This window comes from Pseudonaja textilis, chromosome 1 (assembly GCF_049901715.1).
Source record: "Pseudonaja textilis isolate UNSWEBS1 chromosome 1, rPseTex1.2, whole genome shotgun sequence".
NCBI classification, from domain to species: domain Eukaryota; kingdom Metazoa; phylum Chordata; class Lepidosauria; order Squamata; family Elapidae; genus Pseudonaja; species Pseudonaja textilis.
In genome coordinates this window covers 324,567,106-324,586,060 of record NC_141990.1, presented here as the reverse complement: position 1 = coordinate 324,586,060, position 18,955 = coordinate 324,567,106, and the positions used below count along the sequence as shown (strand labels likewise).

Sequence of the window (18,955 nt, the reverse complement as noted above, 5' to 3'; positions counted from 1 at the left end):
CACTTGTTACTCGTCCCTAACAAACTGCATGTACATTCTGACATGCTATAGAAGTATATTTGGAAATATTTCTTATCTCTTAAATAGAAGTAACAACCCAGCTTTCCTTGGGGAGCAAGACTTGTTAATAATAAAGAGTGAAAGCTTCCTTGTTGCAAAATTTAGTGTCCAGGGTTAAAGTTCTGGTTTGCTGGGCTACAATATTAATTAATGTATTGATAAGTCAATTGATCGTATGAATGCAGGCCGACAGTCACAAAATGGAAGGTATAATGCTGTATTTTTCTACCTCAGCAGCTTTAAGATGGGTGGACTTCCACTCCCAGAATTCCCCAGCTAGGGTGGCTGGCTAGGAAATTTTGGGAGTTGAAGTCCACCCATCTTAAAATTGCTGAGGTGAAGAAACAGTGGTATAATTTTTTCATATATAGGTTGAATTTTGGGCATACTACAGGTCAGGGGTGGGATTCAAAATTCTTAACAACCGGTTCTGTGGGTGTGGCCTAATTTGTGGGTGTGGCTTGGTGGTCATGTGACAGGGTGGGTATGGCGTATGTAAATATTATAAATATTGATGTAAATATTGATTTTTTTTTTTATAGAAAAAGAGCAACTTTTACCCAAAATCAGGCAAAGCAGGAAGGCAGATTGAGTTGCTCACAGAATCACGGATTCACTTAAAGATCTCTTTCTCTCTAATCGGCTAACCGAGTCTGTCATATAAAATTTGCTTGCAAGCAAACTCATAAAATTAACTCACAACACACCTTGTATGTAAATATCGAATTTTTTATTTTAAAAAAGAGCAAATTTTACCTAAAAGCAGGCAAAGCAGGCAGGCAGATTGAGTTGTTCACAGAATCACAGATTCACCTAGAGATCTATCTATCTCCAATCGGCTAACTGAACCTGCACTGGAAAGTAGAAGTTTCAGTCCTTAAGGAAGGTTCAGCTCTGCTTTCTAACTAATCTAAATCTCCCGGCAGAGTAGAATAGATGATGGTCGGGGGGGAAAAAGGGAAAAATAGCAACTTACCAAACCAGGCAAGTTGGATGGCTCGCATGCCAGGTGAGTGGGTAGGGAGGAGAGGGGCCAGCCAGTGGAGCGATTTGCCAGTTCTCCAAATTGCGTGTGTGTGCAGCGGTTGCAAGAAATCAGCTGTGCCGCCTGGATGGCTGACAAGTGCTGCACAGGGGTTGAAAATCCTCTTGTTTCCTGCTTTTTCAACCTCAGTTGTGTCGCGCAAAGCAGCTGAGGAGGGAAAAGCAGGGAATAAAGGACAACCTAGAGCCTGGGCAGGCGGGTGGGCCAAACATCAAACTGGATCAGTGTCAGCTGGCTCTTCGCAAATACCGGTTCTATAGAACCGGGCCGAACCGGTAGCATCCCAACCCTTGCTACAGGTTCAGGTAATCATCCGTTCTCTTTCTGACAGAACAGAAGAGAATTACAGAGTTGGAAGGGACTTTGGAGGTCTTCTATTCCAACCCCCTGCTCAGATCAGCAAGAGTCTGTGGAGCTGGGTGGCCAATACATTTGGATAATGATAATAATAATTTCCCCAAACAATCCCATTTTTGTACAATCTACAATCCGGACATTTCACTGAGGAAAAGCAAAGCGTTATTCTTAACACGTCTATTTTTACTTCCTGTGGGCGTAGAATTGAAGATCCTTCCCTCAAGGTTAGATATTATGCAAAACATCATCCTGCTATTATTGTTATCATCATTGTCTCTGAGCAGTTAAAAAAATCTAGCGAAATGATTTCAGTTGGTTTTGTTTCTTTTTCTCTAGGGGTGTCTGCATGGAGAGATCAAAAGAGTCAAGATGGATGTGGATATAGAGGATTTTAAAGATCAGTACAGACAGTCCTTGAGTTACAACCATTTGTTTAGTGACTGAAAAAAGTGACTTATGCCTGTTTTTCATACTTCATACTTTCATACTGCAGAATCTTGTGGACAAGTACATTAGAATGCTTGGTAACAGTATTATAGATAGGTAGATATAGATAGAAATGTTTTAGATAGGTTTTAGACTAGGTTTTAAATTATTATTATTATAATTATTTTAATTTTTAAATAGTCTGAAGTGTGATTGTGATGTGGCATTTGGGGCACTGTGCTGGAGTAGCTTTCAAATTTCATTGTATTCGTGGAATGCAATGACAATAAAGATATTCTATTCTATTCTATTCTATTCTATTCTATTCTATTCTATTCTATTCTATTCTATTCTATTCTATTCTATTCTATTCTGAAGGTTGTAATGTCCTGGAATCACACAATCACTTTTTGCAACCTTCTGGCAAGCATTCAACGGAGAAGCCAGATTCCCTTAACAACCATATAACTAACTTAATAACTGCAGTGAATCACTTAACAACTGTAGCAAGATAGGTCATAAAATGGAGCAAAATTGGTTTAACAACCGTCTTACTTAGCAACAGAAATATTGGGCTCAGTTGTGATCAAAAGTCAAGGGCTACATGCATTCAATTGAAGATAGAGCTTTTCCTATTAGGATTAATATCTAAACACTTAGGAAAAAGGTAAGGTAAATTTTCCCCTCGCACATACGTGCTCGTTTCCGGCTCTAGGGGGGGCGGTGCTCATCTCCGTTACAAAGCCGAAGAGCCAGTGCTGTCCGAAGACGTCTCCGTGGTCAAATGGCCGGCATGACTAAATGCCGAAGGCACACAGAACACCAAAGACCTCCCTATTTTTCTACTTGCATTTTTTACGTGCTTTTGAACTGCTAGGTTGGCAGAAGCTGGGACAAGTAATGGGAGCTCACTCCATTACATGGGTGCTAGGGATTCAAACCACCAAACTGCCAATCTTTCTGATCGACAAGCTCAGCGTCTTAGCCACTGAGCCACTAAGAAAAAAGTTATGGATGGTTATTTCAATATATATGCAGAGAGTTGGAAAGATTTGATACTAACCTGCTATGGAGGAAAGATTAGTGAAGTGGTTAGATTTTGCAGAAAAAAGAATAAGTTGACTTCTTGGATTCAAGAGAAAACATTGTCTACATTTATTGGTGACTGGAAGCTTCTTTTGAACTTTTTGCATAAACATGGAAAAAAATGAATGTGATTTTTGATTTTGTTGATTTAAATAAAGTAGATTACATGTAGTTCTTGACTTCTGACCATAGTGTAGTCTGCCCATCATAGTTGTAAGTTATGATGGTTGTAAAACAGGTCAGTCACGTGACGGACCCATTTTTATGACCTTTTTGCAATGGTCATTAAGTAAATGCCACGGTCATTAAGTGAACCAGTGGTTAGCTATGGGCATGTTTTTGCTGAAAACTGGACAAAAGGGCCGGTTATTGAAAATGTTCTGGTCCCGCCTTAGTCACGCAAGCCAGTTGGGTGCCTTTGGGCCAATCACCAAAGGTGGTGAGTTCTAGTCTCGCCTTAGCCATGAGGGCCGGCTGGGTGACTTTGGGCCAATCACCAGGAAAAAGTGAGTTTTAGTCCCACCTTAGGCATGAAAGTTGGCTGGATGACTTTGTGCCACTTTCTCCCTCTCAGCCCAACTCACCTCACAGGGTTGTTGTTGTGGGGAAAATAGGAAGAGGCTGGGGTGTTGGATATGTTCACCACCTTGAATTATTTGTAAAAATAATGAAGTGGGATACAAATAATAAATACAGCCCATAGCAAATAATGGGTTTGTTTAATGACCATGGCATTTATGACCATGGCATTCACATTATAATCACCACATTCACTTAAAGACTACTGCAAAAAAGGGTCATAAAAAAGAGTCTAACCACATAGAGATCTGCTTTGTGACCATCACAATTAATGATCGTAATAGGCAGGCTCTATTTTAGTCATAAATAGAGGATTACATTATATACATTATATACAGTATATTAATATACAGTATAGGGCAGGCGTGGGATTCTACCTGGTCGGATCGGTTCTATTGAGAACCGGCAAATCGCGCCACTGGCTGGGCCCTCCCGCCCACTCACTCCTTACCTGGCATGCATGCCATCCAATTTGCCTGCCTTGTGCCTTTGCAGGTAAGTCCCTATTTTTCCTTCACCCCCCCGACCATCAGCTGTTCTGACTATCAGCTGTGCATGGAGATTTAGATTAGCTAGAAAGCAGGAAATAATTGGATTTCTTGCTTTCTAACTAATCTTAAAAGCAGAGCTGAACCTTTCTTAGGACTGAAGCTTCTATTTTTCAGTGCTGACTCAGGTAGCAGATTGCAGAAAGATAGATCTCTGAGTGAATCTGTGATTCTGTGAGCAACTCAACCTGCCTGCCTGCTTTGCCTGATTTCTGGGTAAAAGTTGTTCTTTTTTTATAAAAATAAATAAATATTTACATATTTACAATATTTACATACAAGTCACGCCCAGCCAGTCATGTGACCACCAAGCCATGCCCAGGCAGCAAGCCATGCCCAGCCAGTCACATGACCACCAGGCCACACTCACAAATTAGGCCACGCCCACAGAACCGGTTGTTAAGAAATTTGAATCCCACCCCTGGTATAGGTGCAGTCTGTGTAGTTTTAGTTTTATTAAGAAAATGCAGTAGAATTAGGAAAGGCAGTAGGGTGGGGTGGAAGCCAAAGCGGATTGTTCCTCATAAAAATTCTGCAATCAAACTGTAATAGATATGTTGTCATTATAGATCGATAAATGGAAATTAAGCTTTTAAGCTTTTACAGATGAATAATGAAGGGAGCTAAATGGACTTGTTCTTGTTTTCTTTTTCTTTTTCCTCCTGCAGAAAGCACATATCTGTATTGCACAGATTATCTTAAATCCTAGGCTTCTTGGTTGATGAGAGTTATTCCTTAACAAATCTGCATGAGCTTAGGGTATTCTGGTGATTGCCATATCTTTCTAGCCATATCTTTGGTAATTAAAAAAAAACCTATTGGGTAATTGAGGGGGGGAGAGTATCTTGTTGTAGTATCCATACTTATCTCAGTGTTTAAAGAGATCGTAGGAGTGATTGAAATGGAAGGTTGTTCACTGGTCTGTCATTTAGAATAACAGAGTTGGAAGGGACTTTGGAGGTCTTCTAGTCCAACCCCCTGCTTAGGCAGGATACCCTACACCACTTCAGACAAATAGTTATCCAACATATTTTTAAAAACTTCCAGTGTTGGAGCATTCCCAACTTCTGGAGGCTAGTTGTTCCACTGATTAATTGCTCTAACTATCAGGAAATTTCTCCTTAGTTCTAGGTTGCTTCTCTCCTGGATTGGTTGCCATTCTTTGCTTCTTGCCCTGCCTTCAAGTGCTTTGGAGAGTAGCTTGACTCTCTCTTCTTTGTGGGAATCCCTGAGATATTGGAAGACTGCTATCATGTCTCCTGTAGTCCTTCTTTTCAGTAGACTGGACATACCCAGTGCCAGCAACCAGTCTTCGTATGTTTTACCCTCCAGTCCCCTAATCCTCTTTGTTGCTCTTCTCTGTACTTTTTCTAGAGTTTCAACATCTTTTTTACATTGTGGGTGACAAAAACAGGATGCAGGATTCCAAGTGTGGCCTTACCAAGGCATTATAAAGTGGTATTAACACTTCACATGATCTTGATTCGATCCCTCTGTTTATGCAGCCTAGAACTGTCTGTGGACTTCAACTCCCAGGATTCTCTTAACATGGTCAGAAAGAGAAGGGGGGAGAGAGAGATGGATGGATAGATGACAGATGAAAGAGAGGGAGATAGGGAGAGGAAGGGGGGGAGAGAGATGGATGGATGATGGATAGATGACAGGAGAGAGAGAGAGACAGAGAGAGAGAGAGAGAAGGGGAGGGAAGGAGAGGGAGAGAGGGACCATTGGAACAACAAAGACTTTGTGGCTAGAGCAGCCTCATTTAGTAGTCACTCTAGCCTGTCATCTTTGTGTTGAAAGCCAGAAGGGTAGCTAGCTCTCCTATCCAATTGCAAAAAGTATGAAGAATCAAGATAACTAAACCAGCAGCAAAACATGGTCATAAACTCTAATTTGGAAACTCTTAACCAGAAGATCAGCCACGAAAGGAAGAATGGGAATTTTGCTTTCTCTCTCATATGGAAAGAAACCAAGCATCAAAATACAGAGGAAACTCACCTAAAGCTGGTCAATTAAACATATCCAAATACACAGCAAATCTATCTCATGGAGGGGGTGGTATATTAAATTGATTAATAGCAATAACAACAACATTACTTGGAACAGTTACATCCTGTGATCATACTTATAACACTAACAAATAACACCTGTCTGTCCTAAACCTGGGGCAGGACTCAATGGGTGAATAAAAATGCCAAATCCAGTCTGAGCATCTGGCTGAGTGTATAACCAACCACAATAAGAACAGATATTTCTAAGAAGCAGCCATAAAAATCCACACAGATCACACTCACAATGTGTCCAGGTACATTTGTATAACAGAGATAAGACCCATCCACTCTGCAATTCCACAGTTGCATCAAATATCCTTGACTCAAAGATTACAAATCCCAGCCTCAGGATCTCCATTGACTAACATACTAAAAGATCTCCCAAAGGTGCTTTTTTCAAGAAGCAACTGGACTGTCTTGTTTTTCTTTGAAGACGTTTCACTTCTCATCCAAGAAGCTTCTTCAGCTCTGACTGGATGGCAGGGAATGGAAGGATTTATATTCCTTGCAAACAGCTGGTCATTTGTATTTTTTTAGAGAGTTGTTGAGGCCACTTGGAGGTTTATCTGTCCCTGCAGGGTCACCTGAGAGGTCCAAATGGGACCTTGGAACTGCTGTAAGGACTGTGAAATTCCAAGAAGTTTCCACACCCATTTGCACTACTCAGGTGACCCTAAGGACCCAGATGAACCTCCAAGTGGCCTCAATGACTCTCAAAAATAAGGCAAATGACAAATATAAACCCTTTTGTTCCCCACCATCCACTCAGAGCTGAAGAGTCTTTTTGGATGAGAAGTGAAACATCTTCAAAGAAAAGCCAGAAAGTCCAGTTGCCTCTTGAAAAAGCACCTTTGGGACAACTATGACCTGGATAACTGAGAACTTCCATAGACAGATACTCAAGAGTTGTAAAGTGTTTCTTTTGGAAAGGATGCTTAACAAAATTTGGAGAGATATTAAGATAATACGAGGGCTATCCACAAAATAGATTACATTTTCGTCTGTAGCAAGAAGGGGCGGAGCTAGCGTGGCCATCTTTGGTCTGTGCGTCCGCCGCTCAGTCTGCATCTAGTCGTGCTAGTGGGAGGTTCGTATCATTGCCCGTTGTTTCACAGCAAACATTTGAAATGTGTGCTGCAATTGAAAATCCCGCGAGTTGTGAGATGCGATCAGTGATAAATTTTTGTTGGGAAAAAACCATAAACCGATTGAATTTTTTCGGCAGCTGTGTGAAGTGTACGGGGACAACATCATCACTGAAGGTGGAGTGCGCCAATGGTGCGTTAAGTTTAAAAATGGCCGAACTACGGCACTCGAGAAGTCCTGAATGCTTTCAAGTGGGAGATTTTTCCTCATCTGCCCTACAGCCCCGATCTTGCACTAAGCGACTACCACTTCTTTCTGAGGATGAAGACCTGGCTTGGAACACAGCGCTTTGACGCCTGAGATTTGAGCCAGTCAGTCACGCCCGCCCGCAGTTCCGCATCGTCGTCAAAGTGCTGTGTTCCAAGCGAGGTCTTCATCCTCGGAAACAAGTGGTAGTCGCTTGGTGCAAGATCGGGGCTGTAGGGTGGATGAGGAAAAATCTCCCACTTGAAAGCATTCAGGACTTCTCGAGTGCGATTTGCTGTGTGTGGTCGCGCATTGTCATACAAAAACAAAATTTGTGAGCTTAACTTCCCTCTACGCTTGTTCTGAATTGCTTTTCTTAGTTTTTCAATTAAAATTTCAATCAGTTTATGGTTTTTTCCCAACAAAAACCTTATCACTGATCGCATCTCACAACTCGCGGGATTTTCAGTTGCAGCACACATTTCAAATGTTTGCTGTGAAATAATGTGCAATGATATGAACCTCCCGTTAGCACGACTAGATGCAGACTGAGCGGCGGATGCACAGTCCAAATATGGCCGCACTAGCTCCGCCCCTTCTTGCTACGGACGAAAACATAATCTATTTTGTGGATAGCCCTCGTAAAAAACAAATACAGGTAATCCTCAACTTACAACAGTTTGCTTAGAGTTTTTAGACCATTCAAAGTTACTGAAAAAAGTGAATTATGACCACATGATCAAAATTCAGATCCTTGGCAACTGGTACATATTTAGGACAGTTGCAGAGTCCCTGGGTCATATGATCACTTTTTGCGACCTTCTGACAAGCAAAGTCAATGGGGCAGCCAGATTCACCTAACAGCCATGTTACTAACTTAAAAATTGTAACAAATCACTTAAAAATAGTGGCAAGAAAAATCATAAAACGGGGCAAAACTCACTTAACAAATGTTTGACTTAGCAACATAGATTTTGGGCTCAGTTGTGGCCAAAATTCGAGGACTCCCTGTAATCTGGAAAAGCACCATTTTCACAACTACGAGGGCTAATCCACAAAATAGATTACGTTTTCGTCTGTAGCAAGAAGGGGCGGAGCTAGCGCGGCCATCTTTGGACTGTGCATCCGCCGCTCAGTCTGCATCTAGTCGTGCTAGTGGGAGGTTCATATCGTTGCACATTATTTCACAGCAAACATTTGAAATGTGTGCTGCAACTGAAAATCCCGTGAGTTGTGAGATGCGATCAGTGATAAGGTTTTTGTTGGGAAAAAACCATAAAACTGATTGAAATTTTAATTGAAAATTGAAAACTAAGAAAAGCAATTCAGAACAAGCGTAGAGGAAAGTTAAGCTCAAAATTTTGTTTTTGTATGACAATGCCTGACCACACACAGCAAATGCACTCGAGAAGTCCGAATGCTTTCAAGTGGGAGATTTTTCCTCATCCGCCCTACAGCCCGATCTTGCACCAAGCGACTACCACTTGTTTCCGAGGATGAAGACCTGGCTTGGAACACAGCGCTTTGACGACGACGCAGAACTGCGGCGGGCGTGACTGACTGGCTCAAATCTCAGGCGCCAAAGCGCTGTGTTCCAAGCCAGGTCTTCATCCTCGAAAAAGTGTTAGTCGCTAGTGCAAGATCGGGCTGTAGGGCGGATGAGGAAAAATCTCCACTTGAAAGCATTCAGGACTTCTCAAGTGCCGTAGTTCGGCCATTTTTAAACTTAACGCACCATTGGCGCACTCCACCTTCAGTGATGATGTTGTCTCCGTACACTTCACACAGTTGCCGAAAAATTTCAATCAGTTTATGGTTTTTTGCCAACAAAAAATTTATCACTGATTGCATCTCACAGCTCGAGGGATTTTCAATTGCAGCACACATTTCAAACATTTGCTGTGAAATAACGGGCAATGATACGAACCTCCCACTAGCACGACTAGATGCAGACTGAGCGGCAGACGCACAAACCAAAGATGGCCACACTAGCTCCGCCCCTTCTTGCTACAGACGAAAACGTAATCTATTTTGTGGATAGCCCTCGTAGAAAAGAAAGCCCAGTGTTTTCAGTGTTGGAAAAAAGATGGTCTCCCTACCTTCATATCAGAAGTCTCATTTTCTAACTTGGAGAGATGGTTGGAGTTGTCTTCCAACTCCTGACGGAGGTGTGTGTTCTCTTTCTTCAACGCCTCCACCTGCTTCACCAGTTGGTCGTAGGACGCAATGGATCCAGACATCTTCAGCTCTTCCATTGCCTGGAGAAGAGAAGGAGATAGGAGACATCGTATGATGAACGGCTATGGGAACTAGGTATGTTAATGAAAAGAAGACCCAGGGGAGGCATGGCAGCCATTCTCCAGTACTTGAAGGAAGGCGTGGGATTCTACCAGTTTGCACCTATTCGCTAGAACCGGTTGTTAACATTCTAAGCAGTTCGGAGAACCAGTTGTTAGAAGAAATTACTGCTCTAATCCTGTAAGGAAGGCAGGAAGGAAACATTCTGGTGTTGCTTACAGAAACTGTCTCTCCGTTAACCCTTTTTTGCATTCTTGGCAGGACTAGACTTCCTGTCTCAGGAACATCTCTGGAGTTTTTTTGCCTCCTTTGCTGGTACTTTGCTTTTGTGGAGTGACTATTCAAAGTTACAATGGCACTGAAGAACATGACTTACGACCATTTTTCACACTTACGACTATTGCAGCATCCCCACAGTCATGAGAGGCCAGGCGAGGAGATACATGCCTCGATGTGAGTGATGTTGAGTTGGCCACGCCCAGCCAATAACATGAGCACCAAGCCACGCCCACCAACCAAGCCACGCCCACAGAACCGGTTGTTAAAAAATTTGAATCCCACCCCTGTGTCCGGCATTAACCTAAATGAAGCCAACTCTGGCATAAGTAATTTACAGTCACTTGTGACTCTGTTTCCCCCTTCTCCCCTGGGTGTGTCATCAATCAGATTCTCCAATGAAGGATTTTCGAGGGCAGAAGATCAGGTAGCCTAGCTACAATCTTTGTAAGATAAGTGTGGAATGTACTTCTGGTTTTAAACTGCCCCACTTCTCCTTCATATTTCCCCCCTCCCCGCCTTGCTTATGGCAACTCGAAAACTGGCATAGGAATGATTTACGAGTTGACACCAGCCCTCCATGGTTATTTGGCTTGCTTTCACCAACATCTGCAGGGATTCACTTAACAATGGTGGCAAGAAAAATTGTAAAAGGGGACAAATTTCACTGAATGACTGTCTCTCTTAGCAACATAAATTTTTACCTCCATTGCTGGAGGTTTTTGAGAAAAAATTGGACAGCCGTTTGTCCAGAATCATATAGAATCTTAAACGGGGGGTGAGGGTGGTGTCCAACTAGAATATCTCCAATTTCCCTTCCTACTCTGTTATTCTGTTACCAGGCAGCTGTGTGAAGTGGACCTTTGATCTAGTCTAGCTCTTCTAGAGACAAGTAGAACTTTTATTGTTTTTAAAATGATTTTTATCGTTTTTATACGCTGGGAATTGTAAACCAGCCAGAATCAATTATTGAAATGAGTGGCTATAGAAACTGAATACAGGAATAAATAAAAAATGAACACTTCCAGGCACCAGGGAAGTGGGCTTACAATGTTAATTACAGAACAGGAAAAAAGCGATACCCTTCCACTGACCATAGGAAGCACAGTTGCAAGACTAAGTTAAACTCTGCTTTGAAAAGTTTCTCTTAAGTTTGAAGGCAAGTGTATCCAAAACTTGGCAACTTTAAGACCGGTGGATTTCAACTCCCAGAATTCCCCATGCTGATGATGTTACCCAGTTGGGTAATGAAACGTCTGCAAGAAAACAACCACATTCAGAGTGCACCATGGACTTCAATAACCAGCATCATCTAGCACTGATGGTGATACCTAGTTGGGTAATGAAACGTCTGCAAGAAAACAACTACGCTCAGAGTGCACCATAGATTTCAATAACTAGCACCATCTAACACTGATGATGATACCTAGTTGGGTAATGAAACGTCTGCAAGAAAACAACCACGTTCAGAGTGCACCATGGACTTCAATAACCAGCATCATCTAGCACTGATGATGATACCTAGTTGGGTAATGAAATGTCTGCAAGAAAACAACCAGGCTCCGAGAGCATCAAGGTACCCACACACGACACACCCATCGCTCACTGTTCCCTGTACTCCAATTGGCTGTAGCTTCCAAATGCTCTTCAAGAGTAGCTCCATGTAGGGCTTATTACGGTAATCTAATCAAAAGGTCACCAAATGTGGCCGGGTTGCATTCCTCCCTTTCTTTAAAAACATGCAGATGTGGCACCTCTGTCCTGAAATCTCTACTCAGGACAAAGTGTCCCCTTGGACCAAACCCACCACGCTTCGGGTTTCCCTGAATAAAATGGGCGTCGGATGCCGGATTCATTCATTCATTCATTCATTCACACCTCGATCCTTGCAATGCCTCTTGTCCCCTTTTGATCCAGAGTCATGGACTTGGCTTCCTCTCCACCCCAATCAGCTTAGAAACCCTCTGAATACCAAAAATCCAGCTTCCCCTGCCAAACCGTGGACCGATCCCAAGAGCAGAAATAATGCCATTCTTTCATTACGGAAACCTTTCTGCTGGACCATTGACTCGGAATGAATAAACTCCAATACCAAATGTGTCCTTTTTCTTAAACGGACCCAGGAATCTGAGCTGGGAGGGAAGGGACCCCTTATTTGGAAAACGGGCCATTGTTCCTGCTTTTGGGACCCTTTCTGATCTTCATAGATCATCCTCTCTCTCTCTCTCTTCTCTCTCTCTCTCTTTCTCCCCCTCCCTCCCTCCCTCTCCCTCTCTTTCTCTCTCTCCCTTCTCTCTCCTCCTCCCTTCCTCCCTTCCTCCCTCCTCTCTCTTTCTCTCTCTCCTTCCTCTCTCTCTCCCCCTCCTTCCCTCCCTCCCTCTCTCTCTCTCTCTCTCTCTCCCTTTCTCTCTCTCTCCCCCTCCCTCCTTCCTTCCCCCCTCTGTCTCTGTCTCTCTCTTCTCTCTTCTCTCCTCCCTTCCTCCCTTCCTCCCTCCCTCTCTCTTCTCTCTCCCTTCCTCCTCCTCTCCTCCCTCCTTCCCTCCTCTCTCTCTCTCTCTTTCTCTCTCTCCCTTTCTCTCTCTCTCTCCCCCCTTCCTTCCTCCCCCTCTCTGTCTCTGTCTCTCTCTTTCTCTCTCCCCTCCTCCTCTCTCCCCTCCCTCCTTCCCTCCTCTCTCTTTCTCTCCTCCTCCCTCCCTCCCTCCCTTTCTCTCTCTCCCTTCCTCTCTCTCTCAGGCTCCACAATCCCTCTCTTTTGTCTCTCCTTCCCCTTTCATCTCTTTGTCTGGCAGCAAACTCCAGTTCCCCCCCACACCTTGAGAAATTGCCTGGGAGGGGCGGGGGGGGTGGATAGGAGTTTCTACTTAATGCCTTTTGCAGATACATGGATTTTTCTCCTGCCTCCCGCTTTTGTCCTCCGATCTAGGAGAGATCCCTTTGGATTCTCTCTGCTGGGCCCCATTTTTGGGGGGGTTTTTTTTGCACACCACTGCCCGATTACAAAGGGAAGATGCCGAACGAGCAGACTTACCCCCGGTTCCTTAGCAAGCCATCCATCCATCCATACAGCCAGCCAGCCAGCCGGATTCCCCTAGGTTAGGAGATCTCCCGTTAAGCTCAGTCCGCAAGAGACAACCTCCAGCTCCCCAAATCCTGCGTCTGATCTCACCTACCTTGGATCTTCCTGATGCCGCCGTTCTCATGCTGCCTTATCCAGAAGATCGCTCCGGTGGCTTTTCAGAGCAGAGGCCTACACCTCTGCCCATCATTCCATAGAGGTATACATAGATAAACGACCTATTGTTCTATTCGGTGTTTGAACAGATTGACGGTTCAAAGGCGGAGAGGGAAAAAAACATTCCAATGGATCTGGGTTTCGTCTCTTTTTCAGGGGTCCCTGATTGCAAATGACAGGTCATGTGACTGGATAGATTGACGGCATAGCTTTGCATGCGCGCACACACACACACGCACACGGGCACACACACACGGGCACACACACATGCGTGAGCTGCTCCCCCTCCCTTTGCTAGCCAGGAGGGATCTCACAGGGCTTAGACACACCTTCCTTGCCACAGGGCTGCCCCGGCCTTCCACACCTGAGTCCTGGGAGAAGCCAGGGCTTCCGAATGAGAAAAATAGGAGAAATGTAACCTGAATCAGACTGGACTGGAGGCTAAAAGATATAAAGAACGGTTGCTGGAATTGGGTTTGTCTAGTTTAATGAAAAGGAGGACTAGGGGAGACGTGATAGCAATATTCCAATATTTCAGAGGCTTCCACAAAGAAGAAGAGGGGAGTCAAGCTATTCTCCAAAGCTCCTGAGGGCAGGAGAAGAAGCAATGGGTGGAAACTCCTCAAGGAGAGAAGCAACCTAGAACTAAGGAGAGATTTCCTGACAGAACAATTAATAGTGGAACAAGTTGCCTCCAGAAGTTGTGGATGCTCCAACACTGCAAACCCTACACCACTTCAGACAAATGGTTATCCAATATCAAGATGTTGGATAACCATTTGTCTGAAGAGGTGTAGGGTTTCCTGCCTAGGAAGGGGGTTGGGCTAGAAGACCTCCAAGGTCCCTTTCAGCCTCTTCTCTTCTCTTCTCTTCTCTTCTCTTCTCTTCTCTTCTCTTCTCTTCTCTTCTCTTCTCTTCTCTTCTCTTCTCTTCTCTTCTCTTCCTTCCTTCCCTTCCTTCCCTTCCTTCCCTTCCTTCTCTTCCCTCCTTCCTTCCTTCCCTTCCTTCCCTTCTCTTCCTTCCCTTCCTTCCTTCCTTCTCTTCTCTTCTCTTCTCTTCTCTTCTCTTCTCTTCTCTTCCTTCCCTTCCCTTCCCTTCTCTTCTCTTCTCTTCTCTGAAGAATCAGGTCATTCCCCCTTCTAGGTGAATATAGGCCCCCTACAGAACATAGAATCATAAGGCTGGAAGGGATGTTGGAAGTCTTCTAGTTCAATGGTTGTCATTGAAAGGAAGGAAGGAAGGAATACAGAGAGGGAGAGAGGAAGGAAGGAAGGAAGAAAGGAAGGAAGGAATACAGAGAGGGAGAGAGGAAGGAAGGAAGGAAGAAAGGAAGGAAGGAAGGAAGGAGATGGAAAGGAAGGAAGGAAGGAATATGGAGAGAGGAGAGAGAAGGAAGGAAGGAAGGAATACAGAGAGGAGAGAGAAGAAGGAACAAAGGAAGGAAGGAAGGAAGGAGATGGAGAGAGGGAGGAAGGAAGGAAGGAAGGAAAGAAGGAAGGAAGGAAGGAGATGGAGAAGAGGAAGGAAGGAAGGAGATGAGAGAGGAAGGAAGGAAGGAAGGAAAGAAGAAGGAAGGAAGGAAGGAAGGAAGGAGATGGAAGAGGAAGGAAGGAAGGAGATGGAGAGAGGAAGGAAGGAATATGGAGAGGGAGAGAGGAAGGAAGAAAGGAAGGAGATGGAGAGAGGAAGGAAGGAAGGAAGGAAGGAAGGAAGGAAGGAGATGGAGAGAGGAAGGAAGGAAGGAAGGAAGGAAAGAAGGAAGGAAGGAAGGAAGGAAGGAGATGGAAAGAGGAAGGAAGGAAGGAAGGAGATGGAGAGAGGAGGAAGGAATATGGAGGAGAGAGGAAGGAAGGAAGGAAGGAAGGAAGGAAGGAGATGGAGAGAGGAAGGAAGGAATATGGAGAGGGAGAGAGGAAGGAAGAAAGGAAGGAGATGGAGAGAGGAAGGAAGGAAGGAGAGGAAGGAAGGAAGGAAGGAAGGAAGGAGATGGAGAGAGGGAGAGAGGAAGGAAGGAAGGAGATGGAGAGAGGAAGGAAGGAATACAGAGAGGGAGAGGAAGGAAGGAAGGAAGGAAGGAAGGAGATGGAGAGAGGAAGGAAGGAATATGGAGGGGGAGAGAGGAAGGAAGAGGAAGGAAGGAGATGGAGAGGAAGGAAGAAGGAAGGAGATGGAGAGAGGGAGAGAGGAAGGAAAGAAAGGAAGGAGATGGAGAGAGGAAGGAAGGAAGGAGATGGAGAGAGGGAGAGAGGAAGGAAGAAAGGAAGGAGATGGAGAGAGAAGGAGGAGAGGAAGGAAGGAAGGAGATGGAGAGAGGAAGGAAGGAAAGAAGGAATGCGGAGATGATGAGAGGAAGGAAGGCAGGAAGGGTTTATCTGAGTCCCTTACAGCCCAAGTGTACTTAATCAAGCTCATAGCTGTGATACTATATTATGAAAGGGAACTATTCATTTCTGACCATATCCCTGGGCAGTGTCAGCTCAAGGGCACATGGCACCCTAGGCCAAGTTGGCTGATGGTGTCATTGCCCAACAATTAAGATTTGCACTTTTAGAAAGATTCGGAAGGACGGGGCAGCGTGGGCATCCTTGAAGCTTTGACGCCCCAGGCTAGTGTCTGCTCAGCCTTAGGGCAATGCTGCCCCGTCCTTGGGAAACCCATTAAAAGGAGCATGAACGTACCAACCCTCCCAGCTGGTCCACCCCGAGCAAGAAGCATTCAGCAGACTGCCTGGGAACACGGTGGTTCCCTAAAACCAGCCTTCCTAAGGAACCCAGGACAATCCATCCTCCCATCCAGCTCAGTTTTTAAAAATATATACAGGTGATCCTTGACATACGACCACAATGGAGCCCAAAATTTTGGCTGCTAAGCGAGACACTTGTTCAGCGAGTTTTGCCCCATTTTACGACCTTCCTTGCCACCATTGTTAAGTGAATCACTGGAGTCATTAAGTTAGTAACTTGGTTGTTAAGTGAATCTGACTTCCTCATTGCCTTTGCTTGTCAGGTCGCAAAAGGGGATCATCTGACCCCTAGGAGCCAGTGGCCAAGCAGCTGGATTTTGATCACATGACCACAGGGATGCTGCAGTGGTCATAAGAGTGAAAAACAGGCATAAGTCACTTTTTTCAGTGCCGTTGTAACTTTGAACTTCTATCATCACTAAATGAAGTGCTGTAAGTGAAGGACTGCCTGCATTTTCTGTCATAATCCCATAAAAAGTCAGCATTCCACAAACTGGTAGTCCTTGGCTAATTACAACTGCCCTGGAAAAAAAAATGACTTACGACTACTTTTCACACCATCTGACTGATTTTCACACAAGCCTCCTCGTGGTCACATGATCAAAATTCAGATGCTTGGCAACTGGTTCATATTTAGGACCGGGGATCCCCAAACTTGGCAACTTTTAAGACTTGTGGACTTCAACTCCCAGAATTCTCCAGCCAGCATAGCTAGAATTCTGGCTATGTGGACTTCAACTCCCAGAATTCTTCAGCATAGAATTCTGGGAGTTGAAGTCCACAAGTCTTAAAGTTGCTGAGTTTGGAGACCTCTGTTTATGACGGTTGCAGCATCTGGAGGGGGGGGGGAGAGGTTATGACAAGCAAAGTGTGATGACCCGGGGCGTGACACAAAAGCAACAAAATCACAAATGTAGGTAAAGTCCCTTTAATACCTCCAACTTGGCCCCCAATGTCCAAATTATCATTGGCTGGCGAAAAAACTCCCCCAAGAACAGTTTTTAAAGGGAAGAAATTCAGTCTGAACCCTAAGTACATATAAATTATAAATAAAAACCAACACAAATCACACTGCAGCAATTAACGAGACAGGGCAGAAAAAAAGAATTGCAGACTTCAAAAGATAACAACACACACACAGTTGGGAGGACACCGGAACCCAGATAAGACTTGACAAACAAAGATAATTCATGCTTTGCTTCCAGCAAGGTGCTGTGCGCAAACACCCTCTTTATCTTGTTTTCCCAGCTGCAGCTAATGAAGGGAATCGGGGCCCTTTCCTCCCCCGTAACCCATGCAACTCACGTTGCTCCCTTCTCCATGCCCTAGGACCTGGAGAGAAGGTAGCCCTGGGTCTTCCTCTAAATGCCCAGCCAGACTGTTTCTTCCACAGCCTCCGGAGCCACACTCCCACACGCTGTCAGCTGCTCAACCTCCCCCTCAGAATCAGATTCCAACAGGGGCATGACACAAAGGCAGTGGGGAAGCCAGCAGGAAAGGTTGCATCTTGTAGGTTTCAGGTTGCAAGTTGCGATCCAGTAGATGTCTCGCTTAACAACTGCATGAGGCAAGATGAATTTTCCTGTCTCAAGTGAGATCATAAGTCGAGGACTACCTGCATTATGGCTTTGGATGGGACTCGGAAGCATAACACTCCCTCCTCCCCTTGGAAGACGATCTGGAAAAACCAATTAGTTCAACATTAACTCAGAAAAGAAGGGTGTTTCTAGATTGCTATGGGGGATCTGATTATGCCGTGTTTCACCAGCTGTGCATAATCTTGACTGCACCAGCAACTACTAAATCAATGCGTTGTTGCTGTTGTTTTTTCCTTTGGCCTTCTGTAGAACCCAAAGTTGGACTTTGAAAAAAGAGGGAGAGAAAGAGGATGAAGTTTCTATGGAGATTCTCAGTCCTCCAGGTCATGGTTGTCCCAAAGGTGTTTTTTTCCCCCCCCCAAGACTTTCTGGTTTTTTTCTTTGAAGGACGTTTCGCTTCTCATCCAAGAAGCTTCTTTAGCTCTGACTGGATGGTTGTCAAGCCTGAAGCTGGCCTGGCTGCGGCCATTTTCTTTTCTGTAGTTTTTCTGTAGGGATTTTTCTTCACATGGTTTCAGGCTAGACACAACCTGGAGCTTGAGGCCAGGGAAGGGCAGAAGTGGGATGATGCCTGTTCGCACCGGTTGGTGTGAACTGTTAGTAAGATTCTGTGTAGTTCAGTGAACCAGCAAATCCTACCACTGGATGGCCTCACCCCTGCTCAATTTTCAAGCTGTTTTTCAGGCCATTTTGGGGCTGTTTTGGAGGGCATTCTTGGCTCGAAAACCACGTTTACCATCCATCTTAGCCCCTCTTTCAAGGGAAACAGCTCTCTCCATCATGATCTTTATATTCCTTTATACTAACTGGCATGGGGGATTAGCCAATATCTCAAGTAGACTGCTTTGGTTAAAAATAAAATAATAATCAAAAAGCCTCTTTTAATTCCCATTTCTTCTCTCAGTTTGATCAGTTGCTCTAACCACTCCACCATTCATTTTTAATTGCTGGTTTTCTTTGTAGCTCTTGACTTGTTTAGAGTGTATTTATATTTTAAAATATAATGTTTTGGTGAGATCTACCATTATATTTTCAAATATATTGCCTTGGCATGATTTACTGTTACATGTACAAATCTATTATCCCGCTGAGGACTACTATTTTATTTTCAGATATATTATCCTGCTGAGATCCACCATTACATTTTCAAATTTTTATTTTCCCCATTTCTGAACTGTCCAGCTCCCTCAGAGGGATTCTGGTAGTGTAGAACAAAATATTAAAATACAAAAAATATATTGACCTGGTGAGATCTACCATTACAGAAGGTCTTTGATGTATGACCCCAATTGAGCCCAAAATTTCTGTCGCTAACTGGGTT

The 18,955-nt window shown here is 44.2% G+C and overlaps 1 protein-coding gene across 1 annotated transcript in view; it reads right to left on the bottom strand.

Moving 5' to 3' along the window:
* The window catches only part of APC2 (APC regulator of Wnt signaling pathway 2), a 74,721-nt gene that overhangs the window by 39,118 nt on the left and 16,648 nt on the right, over window positions 1–18,955 (bottom strand). The window contains exon 2 of the mRNA XM_087922701.1: window positions 9,587–9,745. Coding sequence (XP_087778827.1) covers window positions 9,587–9,745 — 159 coding nt within the window. The remainder of the gene's footprint in view (window positions 1–9,586; window positions 9,746–18,955) is intronic.